The following is a 13,818-nucleotide window of genomic DNA, read 5'->3' as shown; positions in this document are numbered from 1 at the left end:
GGAGAAAGCAGCAGCTCACCCAGCAGGCCCCCTGTGGCTGCCACTCTGGAGGCTCAGCACCGAGTGCTCATTTTGCTGATAGTAGGGATCTAGCCCACCATTCACAGGATGCCCCGGAGCCGGGAAACAAAAAGCAAGGTGGGAGGCCAGGTGGGATCAAGAAAGATAGGAGAGAGCCCATGTCTTTAGGGAAGGGGAGAATGCCCTTACACGTGCAGTGGGGCAAAGAACGTCAGCTGACGTCAAAACACACATGTGCACATCACCCGAGGTACCCTTGTGAAGTGTGCCACACCCAGACTGCCTTGGTGTGAGCGGGAAAGACGCACATGAAAGCCCCTGATTCCCACTGGCTTTGGTTTAAAAAAAAAAAAAAAAAGTTAATAAGAAAATACTTTTTTTTAAAATTAAGAAAAATGAATAAGAGAATAAAGTGTCTCCCCCCTGGCTTGGCTTGGTCATCCGTGTCCCTGCTGGGCCATAGGAGTTGGCCCTCTGAGCAGAGGCACCTCTGGGATCCTCCCACTCCATGCCCTGTGCCTCACTTCCTTGGGGCCATTGCGGTAGAGGCCGAGGGCCTGCAGGTCAGCGTGGAAACCACCCTTTGTCCTGCCTTGTGGTCAGGGAGGGTGAGGGGCTCTAAGACACGACCACTGGGTTCTACGGAAGCGTGAGTCATTTGAGGGGTCTGGGGTGCTTCCTTGGGATGGGTCATTAGCTGGGTGCTCGCAAAACTCAGGCCTGGGCTTGATTTCTGAGGTCTCAGCTCTAAAAGCAGACTTAAATTTCCCTCTTTTGTTGCATCTTTCATCGTGGCCTCTGCAGCAGCCAAGTGAACTTCTCTCAAAGAGAAGGAGGGCATACAGGCTGAGGTCCCTGCACATCCGTCTGCCATGCGGGCCTCTGTCCATCAGCACACACCCTCCCACACCTGCACCTCATTGTAAGGGATCTTCCAAGTCCGTGTGGGCTCCTCATTTGAAAACCCACAGGCTTGGGAATTCGCTCCTACAACTGTGGGGTCTTCGGGGGGTCCCGGGAAGCTGTGAGGCATCACCGCAGTGGTTTGGCCAGCATTTGTAAAGGACACTAGAGCCCCTGTCTGAAGGCCTCTTGCGTGTTGAGAGAGCACTCCCCCCCACATAGGTCACTGCACCCTTGTAAGCCCCTGGTGGTGCAGGTCTCAGCTGCCCATTCTACAGAGCAGCAAACTGAGTCCGAGGATGCTGGGTGGTGAGGCCAGGCTCACAGTGGAGCAGGCACTCAGACTCGGACTGCTCCTCTGCTCGGCCAGGTCATCGCCCTCTCGGTGGGGAACAAGCCCAGCGTCACCAACCCCTTCCCCGCGCTGGAGCCCGCCGTGGTGAAGTTCGTCTGCGCCCCGCCCTCCAGGCTCACCCTGACCCCCGTCTATGCCAGCCCCCAGCTCGACCTGTCGTGTCCGCTGCTGCAGCAGAACAAGCAGGTGGTAAGTGAGCAGTTCTCAGGGAGGGCGGCGGGTCAGCGCTGCTCTCTTGCCTCCATGCTCAGCAGCCCCCGCTGAGGGCCTGCTCCTGGTCAGCTTTTACATATCGGGGGCCTGAAGGCCCAGAGAGGCGAGGGGCTCACCTGGAGTCACAGTTGCTCATGGCAGTGCCAGGTGGAGGTAGGGCGCCTCTGGTCCCAGGCTCGGCCCCCTCTCTGTGTGGCACTTGGCAGTTGGTAAAATCTCGTTAACTTCTGTGACTTGGGGACCTTGAGGTGGGGCTGTGGCCTGTGGGCAGTGTGTGTGTGGTCATAGTGGGGGCTGCTAAAGAGGGGTGACCAGCTGCAGCATTCTCCATGAGTGAGGGGAACGTAGGGGGGCTGTGTTTCAAACATAAGCGTGGGAGGGGGAAGAAAGTCACTTGGGGGTTGCTCTGACAAGCAGGGATGGAAGGTAAATCCCACAGGTCTGGTCCCCTTGGGCTTACGGCTGGTCTAGCCCCCCAGCCAGGACCCCCAGAGGCCAGATGACAGATGTAGAGGACTTCAAAGCCCTCCTGTTCAGGGTCAGGGATACCAACACCCTCCCAGCCAGCCCAGCCCCCAGTCCCTTCTCAGAGGTGGAGACTGGGCAAGCTGCTTTTCCCTCATTCCTTCAACATGTATTTGTCCAGCACCTTCTGTGTGCTGGGCACAGAGTTCTGGGTTCGAGAATACAGAGTACTCAGGACAGGTGAGGCACCTGGAAGGGACAGGAGACCAGGAGGCCCACGGATAGTAGACAAGAAGGGCAGAAGGTGGGAAGGGCTGTGGAGCGAGGGAGGTAGTGCAGGACACCTACCAGTGAGGCCACTTCAGATGGAGCCATGAAAGGCCTCTGTCGGGCGGACACCTACCATGTCAGGCCCCATGGTCACGGCTAAAAAGAGCTGCAGTAAGGGTGTCCCGAGCAGGTAGAGTGGCAAGTGCAAAGGCCCTGAGGCTAGCCTAGGGTCTCTGCGTGCCTGCTGCCCACATGGTAATCAGAACGGTTGTATGTGCCAGGAGCTCTCACTGTATGCCTCGTTCCCCATCACCCGGACCATCTGGAAGGCCAGGCTTGTTGCATCCCCTTCATGGGTTTGCTCACGAGGCCTGGAGGTAGGCAGGATCCTGGAGGCAGAACCTAGATCTGCCCAGCTCCAGGTTTTCAGTGCCTCCTCTGTGGCCCCTGCGGCTGCTTCTCTCCTCCCAGCCCCGGCCTTATAATCAGCCCCAAGGCGTGTCCCGCTGCCCTCTGCCCTGCTGGCTCCTGAGGGGCCCTGTGTCTCCTGGAGCCACCTCTAGGGATAGGACACTCTTAGCTCTTTGCTGTTTGCCCTGAGAGGACTCAGTGCCCATAATGGAAGCTTTCTGAAGCTGTTTATGTGGGCAGCCTCTCCCACCAGAGCAGAGAGATTTGGAGTTTGGCTCCCCTTTGGGTGAAGAACAGCTTTGTGTCTGGTCAAAATACATTTCTTTGAAGCTCTGTGGGGGGTCCCAGACTCCAATGTCTAGGACTTGGGAACAATTCTGTCTGTCTGGTGTGTGACTCTCTGCCTCTCGGCCTCTACGTCCCCTGCAAGTTTAGTTAATTTGTCTTCCTCCTGTCCTGGTGGGCTTCTGCCTTCTCTCGGGCTTTCCTGATTGCTCAGCTCTGAGGTACGTGGCCATAGGAGCTCCTCTGCTGCCACCAGTGCCGGTCCCTTTAAGAGTCACTGCCTCGACAGCATCCAGCACAAAGTGAGGGTTCTTTGTGCCCAGCCTTGGCGCACTCTCCCACCACCTGCCCATGGCAGCCAAGGTGTACCTCCCTGTTTCCTCTCGACAAGTGAGGAGAACCGGCTCTGAGCCTAGAGCTCCTCCGGGGGCTTGTCACCATGAAGCCGTGTTCACCCCTAGCTCCAGCCCGGGTGTTGGTGGCAGGGAGCAGGTGGCTGTCATTCCCAAGCTGAAAATCTGTGTGTTCAGGACTTAATTCTTCTCCCTGATTTTGGGGGCTCTTGAGATGAAAGTCCTGAAAGCTTCACATTTTAAATCACTTTCATGTATTTAGCACATTATCCCTAAAGAATATAGTCATGCTATGTCTGGACTCTTCTGGACAACCTGGCCTGTTGGTCCACTGGGTGTGAGGCCAGGAGTCAGACAGCAGCTGACATCAATAGCGACTGATGGCTGGCTCTGAGTTCCTCCTTGAATGACCTGGGTGGACAGCGGTCTCCTAAGATTATAGGGGACAAACGTGAGTAGACCGAAGGTGTTCAGAATGGTAAATGTTACACTTCTTACCTTATTCTCTGCTTAGACCGGGCCAGCAGCTTCTCATTCCCCCAGAGCAAAAGCCAATCCCCTTCTGTGACCTGCAGTCCCTGAGTCCTGGGCCCAATTAATCTCCCCCCACCTGCTCCACCCATGCTGGGATGCCCCGTCATGCTGTGAGCACCCCGGAACGTGCCCTGTATGCATCCCCAACTTGCTGTTCCCTCTGGCTTGACTTCTCTCATCTCCTGTGCCCCCAGGCTTCCCTCCCTGCCTCCTTCTTGAGGGTACTTTATTCAAATGTTACCCCTTGGAAGGGTGTCCTCAGTCTTTAGACCTTACTGAAAGTTTTTCCCTTCCCTCAACATTTCATATTCTGGTTCCCTTCTCTCCCTGCCCCTGAGCTCTTAACATCATCCAATGCTGTAGAATTTACTTGTTTATTTCCTTCTTTGCGAGTCTCTAGAAAAGAGCCCTCCTCGTGGTAGGAGGTCAGTAAGGTGATGGACAAATGAGGGCGCAGGGTGCTCGTTCCTGTGTCTTCTGCCCCTGACTCTTTTTTTTTTTTTTAAGATTTTATCATTTATTTTGACAGGAGAGAGAAAGTGTGTGTGAGCGCATAAGCAGGGGGAGTGGGAGAGGGAGAGGCAGGCTCCCATGCTGAGCAGGGAGCCCGATGCGGGGCTCGATCCCAAGACCCTGGGATCATGACCTGAGCCGAAGGCAGATGCTTAATGACTGAGCCACCCAGGCGCCCCTCTGCCCCTGACTCTTGAAGGCCCAAATGCCCGGAGAAGCCAAGTGGGGTGCTGCTGAAGGGAGGGGGCTGGCTGTAGGGGAACCAGGGGGTACTGACCTGGAGAGCAGGTGACCCTCCACAGGACAGCCTGCCCCTCTCAGCTCCAGCCCCTTCAAACCCAGGCTGGCCAAACCTTCTCATTTTCAAAGGAAAAAAACCAGGCAGATCGATGGGCATCTTGTCTTCACACACTGGGCACTTGCCAAGTGAGCTGTATCTGGCCGTCTGTTGGCTGTGACCTCTGGGTCAGCGCAGTGTTGTCTCTCTTGACTGAAAGATGACAGGCAGAGGAGCACGGCTCTGAATGGACTTGTGCGTGTCATAGATCTCACTCGCCAGGAAATAATGGACCTCAGACACAGAATCGCTGGGCCATCCATCAGGCCTGGAGTTTCGGAGCTGTGAGTCGCTTGGGCATGGCCCCTGTGATTTATGATCTCACTAGGGGACCTTGAGAAAGATATATCCCTGCCATGCATCCTGGGTGTAGTATCAATTTAATTTTATACCTCTCCAAAGCCAGAGGCCACCCAAGATGTGTTTGCAGAGTAAATTATGGGTGAGGCCAGACACCAGAATGGACCTGACCGGTCAGAGTGACAAAGTGGAACCTGACTCCGGCCTGACCCCAGTCCTCGGCTCGGGTTGTCCTGTGTTCAGCTCACTGCGGCTGAGGACCCGTTGCGTACCGGGAGACTGATTAGTCAGGGCTTGCGTGGAGCCCCCGCCCGACTGGTGCACCGGGGAGAGGCCACACAGTCAGGGGAGGCTGCACACTCACAGGAGAGGGCCTGTAGGCTTTAAAATTAGACCGGCAGAGTTCCCAAAACCTGTGGGACCTTGGGCAAGTTGCTGAATGTCTCTGAGTCTCGACCTTCCTGTTTGTAAAATGGGGATAATATTGTTGCCCCAAATGCCCGTTGGAAAGATCCAAGCATGCTTGGCACAGGGTGTTAATGTCCTTCCCTGGGAGCACAGGGGGAGGGAAGGGCATTAGTTTTCCACCCAGGTTGCTTCTAGAGGAAAGAGTGGGGCATCTAGAAAATGCCACTTCTTGTCCCTGCGCAGAGTCAACAGCTCCTGGCTCGAATCCAGAATTGTTACAAGATCCTTTGCATCTCCAGGGGATTATGCTGACCTGAGTTTAAAATATGCAGCATGCTTTGGTTCAGTGTTTGGGGGCAAGAGAGCTAGAAGGAGCTGGGGAAGAGCCCTCCTGGCACCCGTCAGGAGTTCGGGGACAGCCTCAGTCTGGATAGGTGAGGCTAGGCTGCAGTAACAAGCACCCCCAGATCCCAGTGCCTTCCCACAGCACAGTTCACTTCTCCCCCGTGCCACATGTGCATCATGGTGGTGGGGGACCAGGCTTCGTGTCACTGTTCTCTTCCTTCCGAGACACAGTTGGTGAGACAGCCACCATGTGGAACATGGCCAGAGAGAAGGAGAGCCTGGCAGTCTGCTTTGCCCTGGAGGCATTTTAAGTCAGTTTCCCATTCACCGGTCAAAGTGAGTGACATGGTCACTCCTAACTGCAGGGGCCCAAGAAGTAGAGCCCTGGCTTCTGGACCTGTGCCTGACAGAGAACTGGACACACTGGCGACCACTGCAAGTGACTGCCCATTTCCCGACTTGCACGTTTGTTTTAGTGAGCCGGGCTCTTTAAAATGATCTCATATGACCCTTACTTAAAATGGAGTCCTGGGAGGTGGGTTCTGTTATGATGCCCACTTCACAGACGGAGGAACTAAGGCTCTGGGAGGTGGGCAGTTGCCTGGGTGGTGAGAGGTCGAGGTTTGAGTCCAGGCAGTGGAACTCAGATGTCTATGTGCTTAGGGTCCCTGTTTTGCCCCCTTGCCATCTGGGCAGGGAGCGGAGGGGATGAACCAGTATCTGGGGGGAATGAGGCCGGCTTGGCGTGGGTTCTAAGGGGTGGATTTGCTTGGGGAGCAAGAGGTAGTGGTAGCGTGGTTGTAATTCAGGGTTTGGAACTGAACCCTGAAGGTGTACCATTCATTTCCCGAGTCGCCTTTGATTTGTTCGTTTTCTTCCCTGGGACTCTGCTTCCTCACCCTTAATATGGGGATGACTCCTCCCATCTCACTGGGATATTTAAGGATCAGGTGAGAACTTGGCTCCAAGAGGAGCTTTGCAAGCTGAATGACTCTGGGACATTTTAGAGGTTGTACTTGGTGTTCCTGTTAAACCCTTGGGGGCGGGGGTCATGCTGGAGGAGCTGGGCGTCCATGGGCCAGGGAGGAGGTGGCAAGGATTTGGGAAGGTAAGGCCAGAGAGGAAGCAGAGCAGCCTGGCTAAGGTGGTGGTGGGAGGGGGGTGGGCTCTAGGGCAGGGTCTCCTGACCTTGGCACTCCTGACATTTTGGACCAGATCCTTACTTCTTGAGGGTTGTTCTGTGCATTGTGGGGTGTTAGGTGGCATCCCTGATGCCCACTACCCACTAGATGCCCATTGCAACCCTTCCCCCCCCGCCCCACAGTTGTGATCATCAAAAAGGCTTTTGGACATCGCCAGGATCATGCTTGGGGGAGCAAACTTTTTCCCCCTTGAGGACCACGGGCTGGAGTAAAAGGCCATGTTGGACAGGGCTATGAGGCATCTTGACGGCTGGGCAGCATAGTTAGTGACTTGGCCCACCTCATCACCAGGCCCGGGGAGCCCTGAAGGCAGCCAGCCAGGTCCAGAGTGCCCCGCGCGATCAGGAGCAGCTGTGCCCGGTTCTGGGCTTGGCCAGGATGTGGGACTTTTACCTCTTGCAGGTTCCGGTCTCCAGCCACCGCAACCCCCTGCTGGACCTGGCCGCCTACGACCAGCAGGGCCGCAGATTCGACAATTTCAGCTCTCTGAGCATCCAGTGGGAGTCGACCAGGCCCTCGCTGGCCAGCATCAAGCTTGAGCTGCCCATGCAGTTGGTGGCCCAGGGCGATGGGAGCGGCCAGCGGAAGCTGCACGGTGAGCTGAGTGGGGAGCCTGATGACCCAGACCAGGAGTACAGAGTGTAGTGAGACCCCAGGGGGACAGAGGGGGCACTGAGGAGGGCTGGTGGCAACTGTGGACCCCACTGGATCCCTCTTTCAGGGCTGGGCAGACAGGCTCGGGCTCAGGGCAGGGGAGTGTCAGGTCCCAGCTTGCACAGATCAACCAGCCTCCAAGACCCCTGTGGCTCTGAGCCACGCGCCTTCCCAGACCCGTGGGCAGCCAGAAGTTGCGGCCAGCGCAGCTCCCCGAAGCCGCACCGTGGCACTTTGCTCAGGGTCTGGTAACTCTTACGGTGCATACAGTTGAAACAAACTCGCTTATGTATTTTTAGGACCAGAGATTTAAAACTGCAAGTCGGAAGGAGGGAGGGGCTGCTTCACAGGCGGCAAGGGGGGCAAAAACCCGACATCCGTTCTCTCCCTGGACTCAGGTTTACAGGCCATCTCGGTTCACGAGGCATCAGGGACCACAGCCATTTCCGCCACCGCCACGGGCTACCAGCAGTCCTACCTCAGCACGGCCAGGGTGGAGCAGTCGGTATCTCCCCGGGCCCCGGGCAGGGTGTCCCCCCTGCTCCTGCTCACGTCCTGCCCGCTGTCCGCGCGTCCCAAGCCCCCGAGCCCCCTCCGTTCACCAGCCCATCCCCAGTCGAGTGCCATGGGCTCACGTGAACTGGGGCGCCTTCACGCTGGCCTCCTGCCTCCAGCACCCCCATCCCCCACGCTGGCACTCAGGCAGCTGGTGGGATCCAACTTAAAGGCAGTCAGTCTGGCCCTGGCACCTCGTGGCCCCTGCACACAGCTTTGGAAGCCCTCGTGCTCATCTGTCCCGCCTCTTCTCCTGCACAGCCCTGACCTCACATCCCACCCAAGGATGTGCCTCAGTGGCTCGGGCCTCCGTGACTTGGCACCCAGAGTCCCCACTGCCTAGAAGGCCATCCCCCTCCTTCCCTTCACTCGTCCCCACCTGGTGGCCTCCCGCTCATTAGTCCCAGCCACAATGTCAGCCTGTCTGCAGAGTGGTCCCTGAGCCCAGGCACCGAGTACCTGCCCCCCCACCCCCCGGCATGGTATAGATGCCCCCCACATACACACTGTTGCCACCGTCTACATACACTTGGGTCAAGGCCTATTGAATCTTATCTCCCTACCCTAGCATCTTATGGCCCCCCCACAGAAGCACTGCTTGTGGGTGGCAAGTGGGTACATAGGAGGGGGGCATGAGAAGGGCTCCCCAAGAGGGGTCTTGCCTGGATGATCCCCACCCCATGGTGAGGGAGGGGCAGCAGTCAACTTGGGTTTTGTATAGGACGAAAGCAGGAGATGATGGCTGGAAGGAGAAGGTGGGCCTGGGTTCCAGGAGACCCTAAATGCCAGGATAAGGAGTTTGAAGTTGTCTCCTGGGTAGTGGGGAGCAAGGGAAGCATTTGGAGGGGGTGGGACTCCAGTGGAAGCAGCACTGAAGCTGGCCTGGGGGGAGGTGGCCCTCAAGGAGTACACCTGTATGCCCCTGGTGGCTCAAGCCCTGGGTCACCTGTCCCCACCTGCACAGGGAGTCCCTTGGCTCTGGGTGGCCTCATGGGCCTCCCCCTTCAGGGCCTTGGCACCTAGGCTCTTTGGCCTGTGGGCTTTTCTCTAGTGATACCACCCACACCTTCACTTCCTTGGCGTCTGCTCACCTGAGAGTCCCCCCCCCATCCCTAACCTGCCCCTCACTGCCTTCACAACACCCCCTAAGCTCTGACACAAATCCTTCATTTACTTTCCCTTCTAATCCTGACCTCCAATAAATTTGCATCATTGCCGAGGGCAGTTATGGGACCCCCGGGGGCTAGCACAGTGCTGGGCACAGGGGAGGTGCTCAAGCACGTGAGTACACGGCAGGTCCGAGCTGGGGCGGGTCCAGCAGTCTCCCTTAAGGTACACGTCGCAGCATCACATACTCGGATACGTGCACCACCCACGGGGGCAGGGGCCGTGCTTGTTCCCTTGGGAGTCCACCATGAGGACGCCCCTCCACTCAGCGCCTTTGCTGCTTGCCCAAGCCCCGGCCCCTCACACACGGCTCTGCAGCTGGTCATCTGCTGTGTGCCCCCGCTTTCCTGGGGGGTGGTGAATCGCCTGCTTCACGGGGCCTGGCAGGTGGGGTGGGGTGCTGGCCTTGGCAGAATTACCGATGTCTCAAAGGGATGTGGCCTCTTGTCTGGGCTTGGAGCATGATGGTTTTCCCGGGGCTGTGTCCCCAACATAACAAGTACTCTGGGGTGACGCCAGGACCTGGGGTTTCTAGTGCTGCCCTTATAGGCGTGAGGCCCGTGGGCTGGCCCAGGGTTGGCCCATTGTCTTGGATCTGATGGCACTGCCTTGCCCCTACAGTACGACCCTCTCATGCCTGTGTCGGCCTCCATAGAACTCATCCTGGTGGAAGACGTGAGGGTGAGCCCGGAGGAGGTGACCATCTACAACCACCCCAGTGTTCAGGTACAGATTCCTTTCCCTGCCACGATGCTACTTGGGCGTGGCCCACAGGGGCCCCCTCGCTTCTGACACCCAGGCTGACCCCTCCTTGCAGACCGAGTTGCACATCAGAGAAGGCTCTGGCTACTTCTTCCTCAACACCAGCACCGCAGACATCATCAAGGTGGTCTACCAGGAGGCCAGGGGCGTGGCCATGGTGAGTGCGGGCCCTGTCCCTACGCTCCTTGCAATTCCTCATCCGGTGGCCTTAGGTTTAACAGAGTGGTTATTTCCAAAGTAGGCACTTAATCCCGTCGGATGCAATTAGCAAGGTCTTTAGAGTCTGCGATTCATCGTTTGTGAAACTTTCATCGCTTGTGAGCTACCTTTGTGACTTTCATTCCACGTCTACAAACTACCCACACTGTTAGTTATTAACTAGTGGTTTCATGTCTGTCAATCTTTCAATTAAAACATGATTATATAAGTAGCACTATAACAATGATAAGGAAGATTGCTTTTGAAAGGTATATTGGCTTTTTCTGTTTTTCCATATTCCTTTCTTGACCCTCTCCCTATTCTGGCAAATACTGACTCAGCTGTGCCCACAGTATGGAAGAATTTAGCATTCTCTGTTTGTCAGGGGTTGCACCCTAAGTTTTTTCCCCCATGTTGCTATGTAGGCTGGCTGATTTTTAAAAAATATATTTTTTAAAGATTTATTTATGTATTTTAGAGAGAGAGAGAGCGGAGGAGAGGGGCAGAGGAAGAGGGAGAGAGAATCCCAAGCAGACTCCATGCCGAGCCTGGAGCCCGATGCAGGGCTCGATCCCGCAACCCCGAGATCATGACCTGAGCTGAAACCAAAAGTCAGACACCTAACCGAATGTGCCACTCAGGTGCCCCTAGGCTGGCTGATTATTTTTATGTAGTCGTTTGTACTTAGCCATTCTCTCTTTGTAGAACATTTGAGTTGTTTAAATCTTTTTGTTTTTTAAAAATAGCCCCATAGAAATCCAAATCAAAACCTCAATGAGATACCACCTCACACCAGTCAGAATGGCTAAAACGAACAAGTCAGGAAACGACAGATGTTGGCGGGGATGTGGAGAAAGGGGAACCCTCCTACACTGTTGGTGGGAATGCAAGCTGGTGCAGCCACTCTGGAAAACAGTATGGAGATTCCTCAAAAAGTTGAAAATAGAGCTACCATACGATCCAGCAATTGCACTACTGGGTATTTACCCCAAAGATACAAATGTAGGGATCCAAAGGGGTACGTGCACCCCGATGTTTATAGCAGCAATGTCCACAATAGCCAAACTGTGGAAAGCCAAGATGTCCATCGACAGATGAATGGATAAAGAAGATGTGGTATATATATACAATGGAATATTATGCAGCCATCAAAAGGAATGAGATCTTGCCATTTGCAATGACGTGGATGGAACTGGAGGGTATTATGCTGAGCAAAATAAGTCAAACAGAGAAAGACATGTATCATATGACCTCACTGATATGAGGAATTCTTAATCGCAGGAAACAAACTGAGGGTTGCTGGAGTGTGAGGGATGGGGTGACTGGGTGATAGACACTGGGGAGGGTATGTGCTCTGGTAAGCGCTGTGAATTGTGCAAGACTGTTGAATCTCAGATCTGTACCTCTGAAACAAATAATGCAATATATGTGAAGAAAAAAAAAAAGAAGAAGAAGATAGCAGGAGGGGAAGAATGAAGGGGGGGAAATCAGAGGGGGAGACGAACCATGAGAGACGATGGACTCTGAAAAACAAACTGAGAGTTCTAGAGGGGAGGGGGGTGGGGGGATGGGTTAGCCTGGTGATGGGTATTAAAGAGGGCACGTATTGCATGGAGCACTGGGTGTTATGCACAAACAATGAATTACGGAACACTACATCTAAAACTAATGATGTAATGTATGGTGATTAACATAACAATAAAAAAATTTTTTAAAATAGCCCCATAGTTACAGCAAAGAGTAAAACCTAACAAACACCAATATCCTAAACGTCTGCATATCTGCACAATGAGTTATTTTGCAGTCATGCAAACTGAACTTTCTTCAAAATAAACTTACTGTGGAATGTGTTGGACCACTACCGTAAGTCATAAATGCAGGCAGCCACAAACAAAGACATGACACCCAAGCAGCGTCATTAAATTGCAGCTCTGCAGTTGCCTTTGGACTGCTCCAGGAGTCCATTTCTCTGGTTTGTGACTCACTAACTGTCTTGACACAGGGAGTCACAAAATTATTTGCCTCTGGAGTGGGACAGTGTAAAGTACACGAGGGACACGAGCAGGGTTCCCAGGGATGAGGAACATACCAGGAAGACACCTGATGCTTACTTTTAGTGTCAGAGAGTAGTAGGGAGTGGTGGGGACTGTGGCAAAGTGGAAAGCAGAGATTGTGTCTAACGGACAGCCACTGTGTGCTGCTAGCTGCCATTTATTTTTATTTTTTAAATTTTTATTGTTTTTTAAAAGATTTTATTTATTTATTTATTTATTTATTTATTTATTTATTTATTTATTTATTTGAGAGAGAGAGCACACGTGCAAATGCAAGAGCCAGGGGAGGGGCAGAAGGAGAGGGAGAGAATCTCAAGCAGACTCCACACTCAGCACGGAGCCCAACACAGGGTTTGGTCCCATGACCCCAAGATCATGACCTGAGCCAAAACCAAGAATCAGATGCTTAACCAACTGAGCCACCCAGGCACTCTGCCTTTGCGGGGGAGGGGGGGGGTTTGTTTGTTTTTAAAGATTTTTATTTATTTGAGAGAGAGAGAGAGAGAGCATGAGCAGGGGGAGGGGTAGAGGGAGAAGCAAACTCCCCACTTAGCAGGGAACCCAGTGTGGGCCTCCGTCCCAGGATCCCAAGATCATGATCTGAGCCAGAGGCAGACGCTTAACCAACTGAACCACCCAGGCACCCCACCTTTTTTATTTTTTTTTTTTAAAGATTTTATTTATTTATTTGAGAGAGACAATGAGATAGAGAGAGCATGAGAGGGGATAGGGTCAGAGGGAGAAGCAGACTCCCCGCCGAGCAGGGAGCCCAATGCGGGACTCGATCCCAGGACTCCAGGATCATGACCTGAGCCGAAGGCAGTCGCTTAACTGACTGAGCCACCCAGGAGCCCCTGTTATTTTTTTAATTAACATATAATGTATTATTTGTTTCAGGGGTACAGGTCTGTGATTCATCAGTCTTACACAATTCACAGCGCTCACCATAGCACATACCCTCCACAATGTCCATCACCCAGCCACCCCATCCCTCCCACCCCCCTCCACTCCAGCAACCCTCAGTTTGTTTCCTGAGATTAAGAGTCTCTTATGGTTTGTCTTCCCTCTGGTTTCATCTTGTTTCATTTTTCTCTCTCTTCCCCTATGATCCTCTGTCTTGTTTCTCAAATTCCACGTATCGAGATCATGTGATACTTACTTGTCTTTGTCTGATTGACTTATTTCGCTTAACATAATACCCTCTAGTTCCATCCATGTTGTTGCAAATGGCAAGATTTCATTTTTTGATGGCTGCATAATATTCCATTTTGTGTGTGTGTGTGTGTGTGTGTGTGTGTGTGTGTGTGTGTGTACATCTTCTTTATCCATTCATCTGTCGATGGACATCTAAGCTCTTTCCATAGTTTGGCTATTATGGACATTGCTGCTATAAACATTGGGGTGCATGTGCCCCTTTGGATTACTATATTTGTATCTTTGGGGTAAATACCCAGTAGTGCAATTGCTGGGTCATTTTCAACTTTTTGAGGAACCTCCTTACTGTTTTCCAGAG

At 53.7% G+C, this 13,818-nt stretch overlaps 1 protein-coding gene across 1 annotated transcript in view; it reads left to right on the top strand.

Moving 5' to 3' along the window:
• NUP210 (nucleoporin 210) overlaps positions 1 to 13,818 on the top strand; it is a 108,186-nt gene that overhangs the window by 58,360 nt on the left and 36,008 nt on the right. Inside the window, exons 16-20 of the mRNA XM_044916245.1 lie at positions 1,295 to 1,468; positions 7,318 to 7,510; positions 7,968 to 8,074; positions 9,913 to 10,017; positions 10,109 to 10,210. Coding sequence (XP_044772180.1) covers positions 1,295 to 1,468; positions 7,318 to 7,510; positions 7,968 to 8,074; positions 9,913 to 10,017; positions 10,109 to 10,210 — 681 coding nt within the window. The remainder of the gene's footprint in view (positions 1 to 1,294; positions 1,469 to 7,317; positions 7,511 to 7,967; positions 8,075 to 9,912; positions 10,018 to 10,108; positions 10,211 to 13,818) is intronic.

This window comes from Neomonachus schauinslandi, chromosome 1, assembly GCF_002201575.2.
Source record: "Neomonachus schauinslandi chromosome 1, ASM220157v2, whole genome shotgun sequence".
Taxonomy (NCBI): Eukaryota; Metazoa; Chordata; class Mammalia; order Carnivora; family Phocidae; genus Neomonachus; species Neomonachus schauinslandi.
The sequence above is the reverse complement of the archived record's forward strand: the minus strand, read 5'-3'. Positions and strand labels throughout refer to the sequence as shown.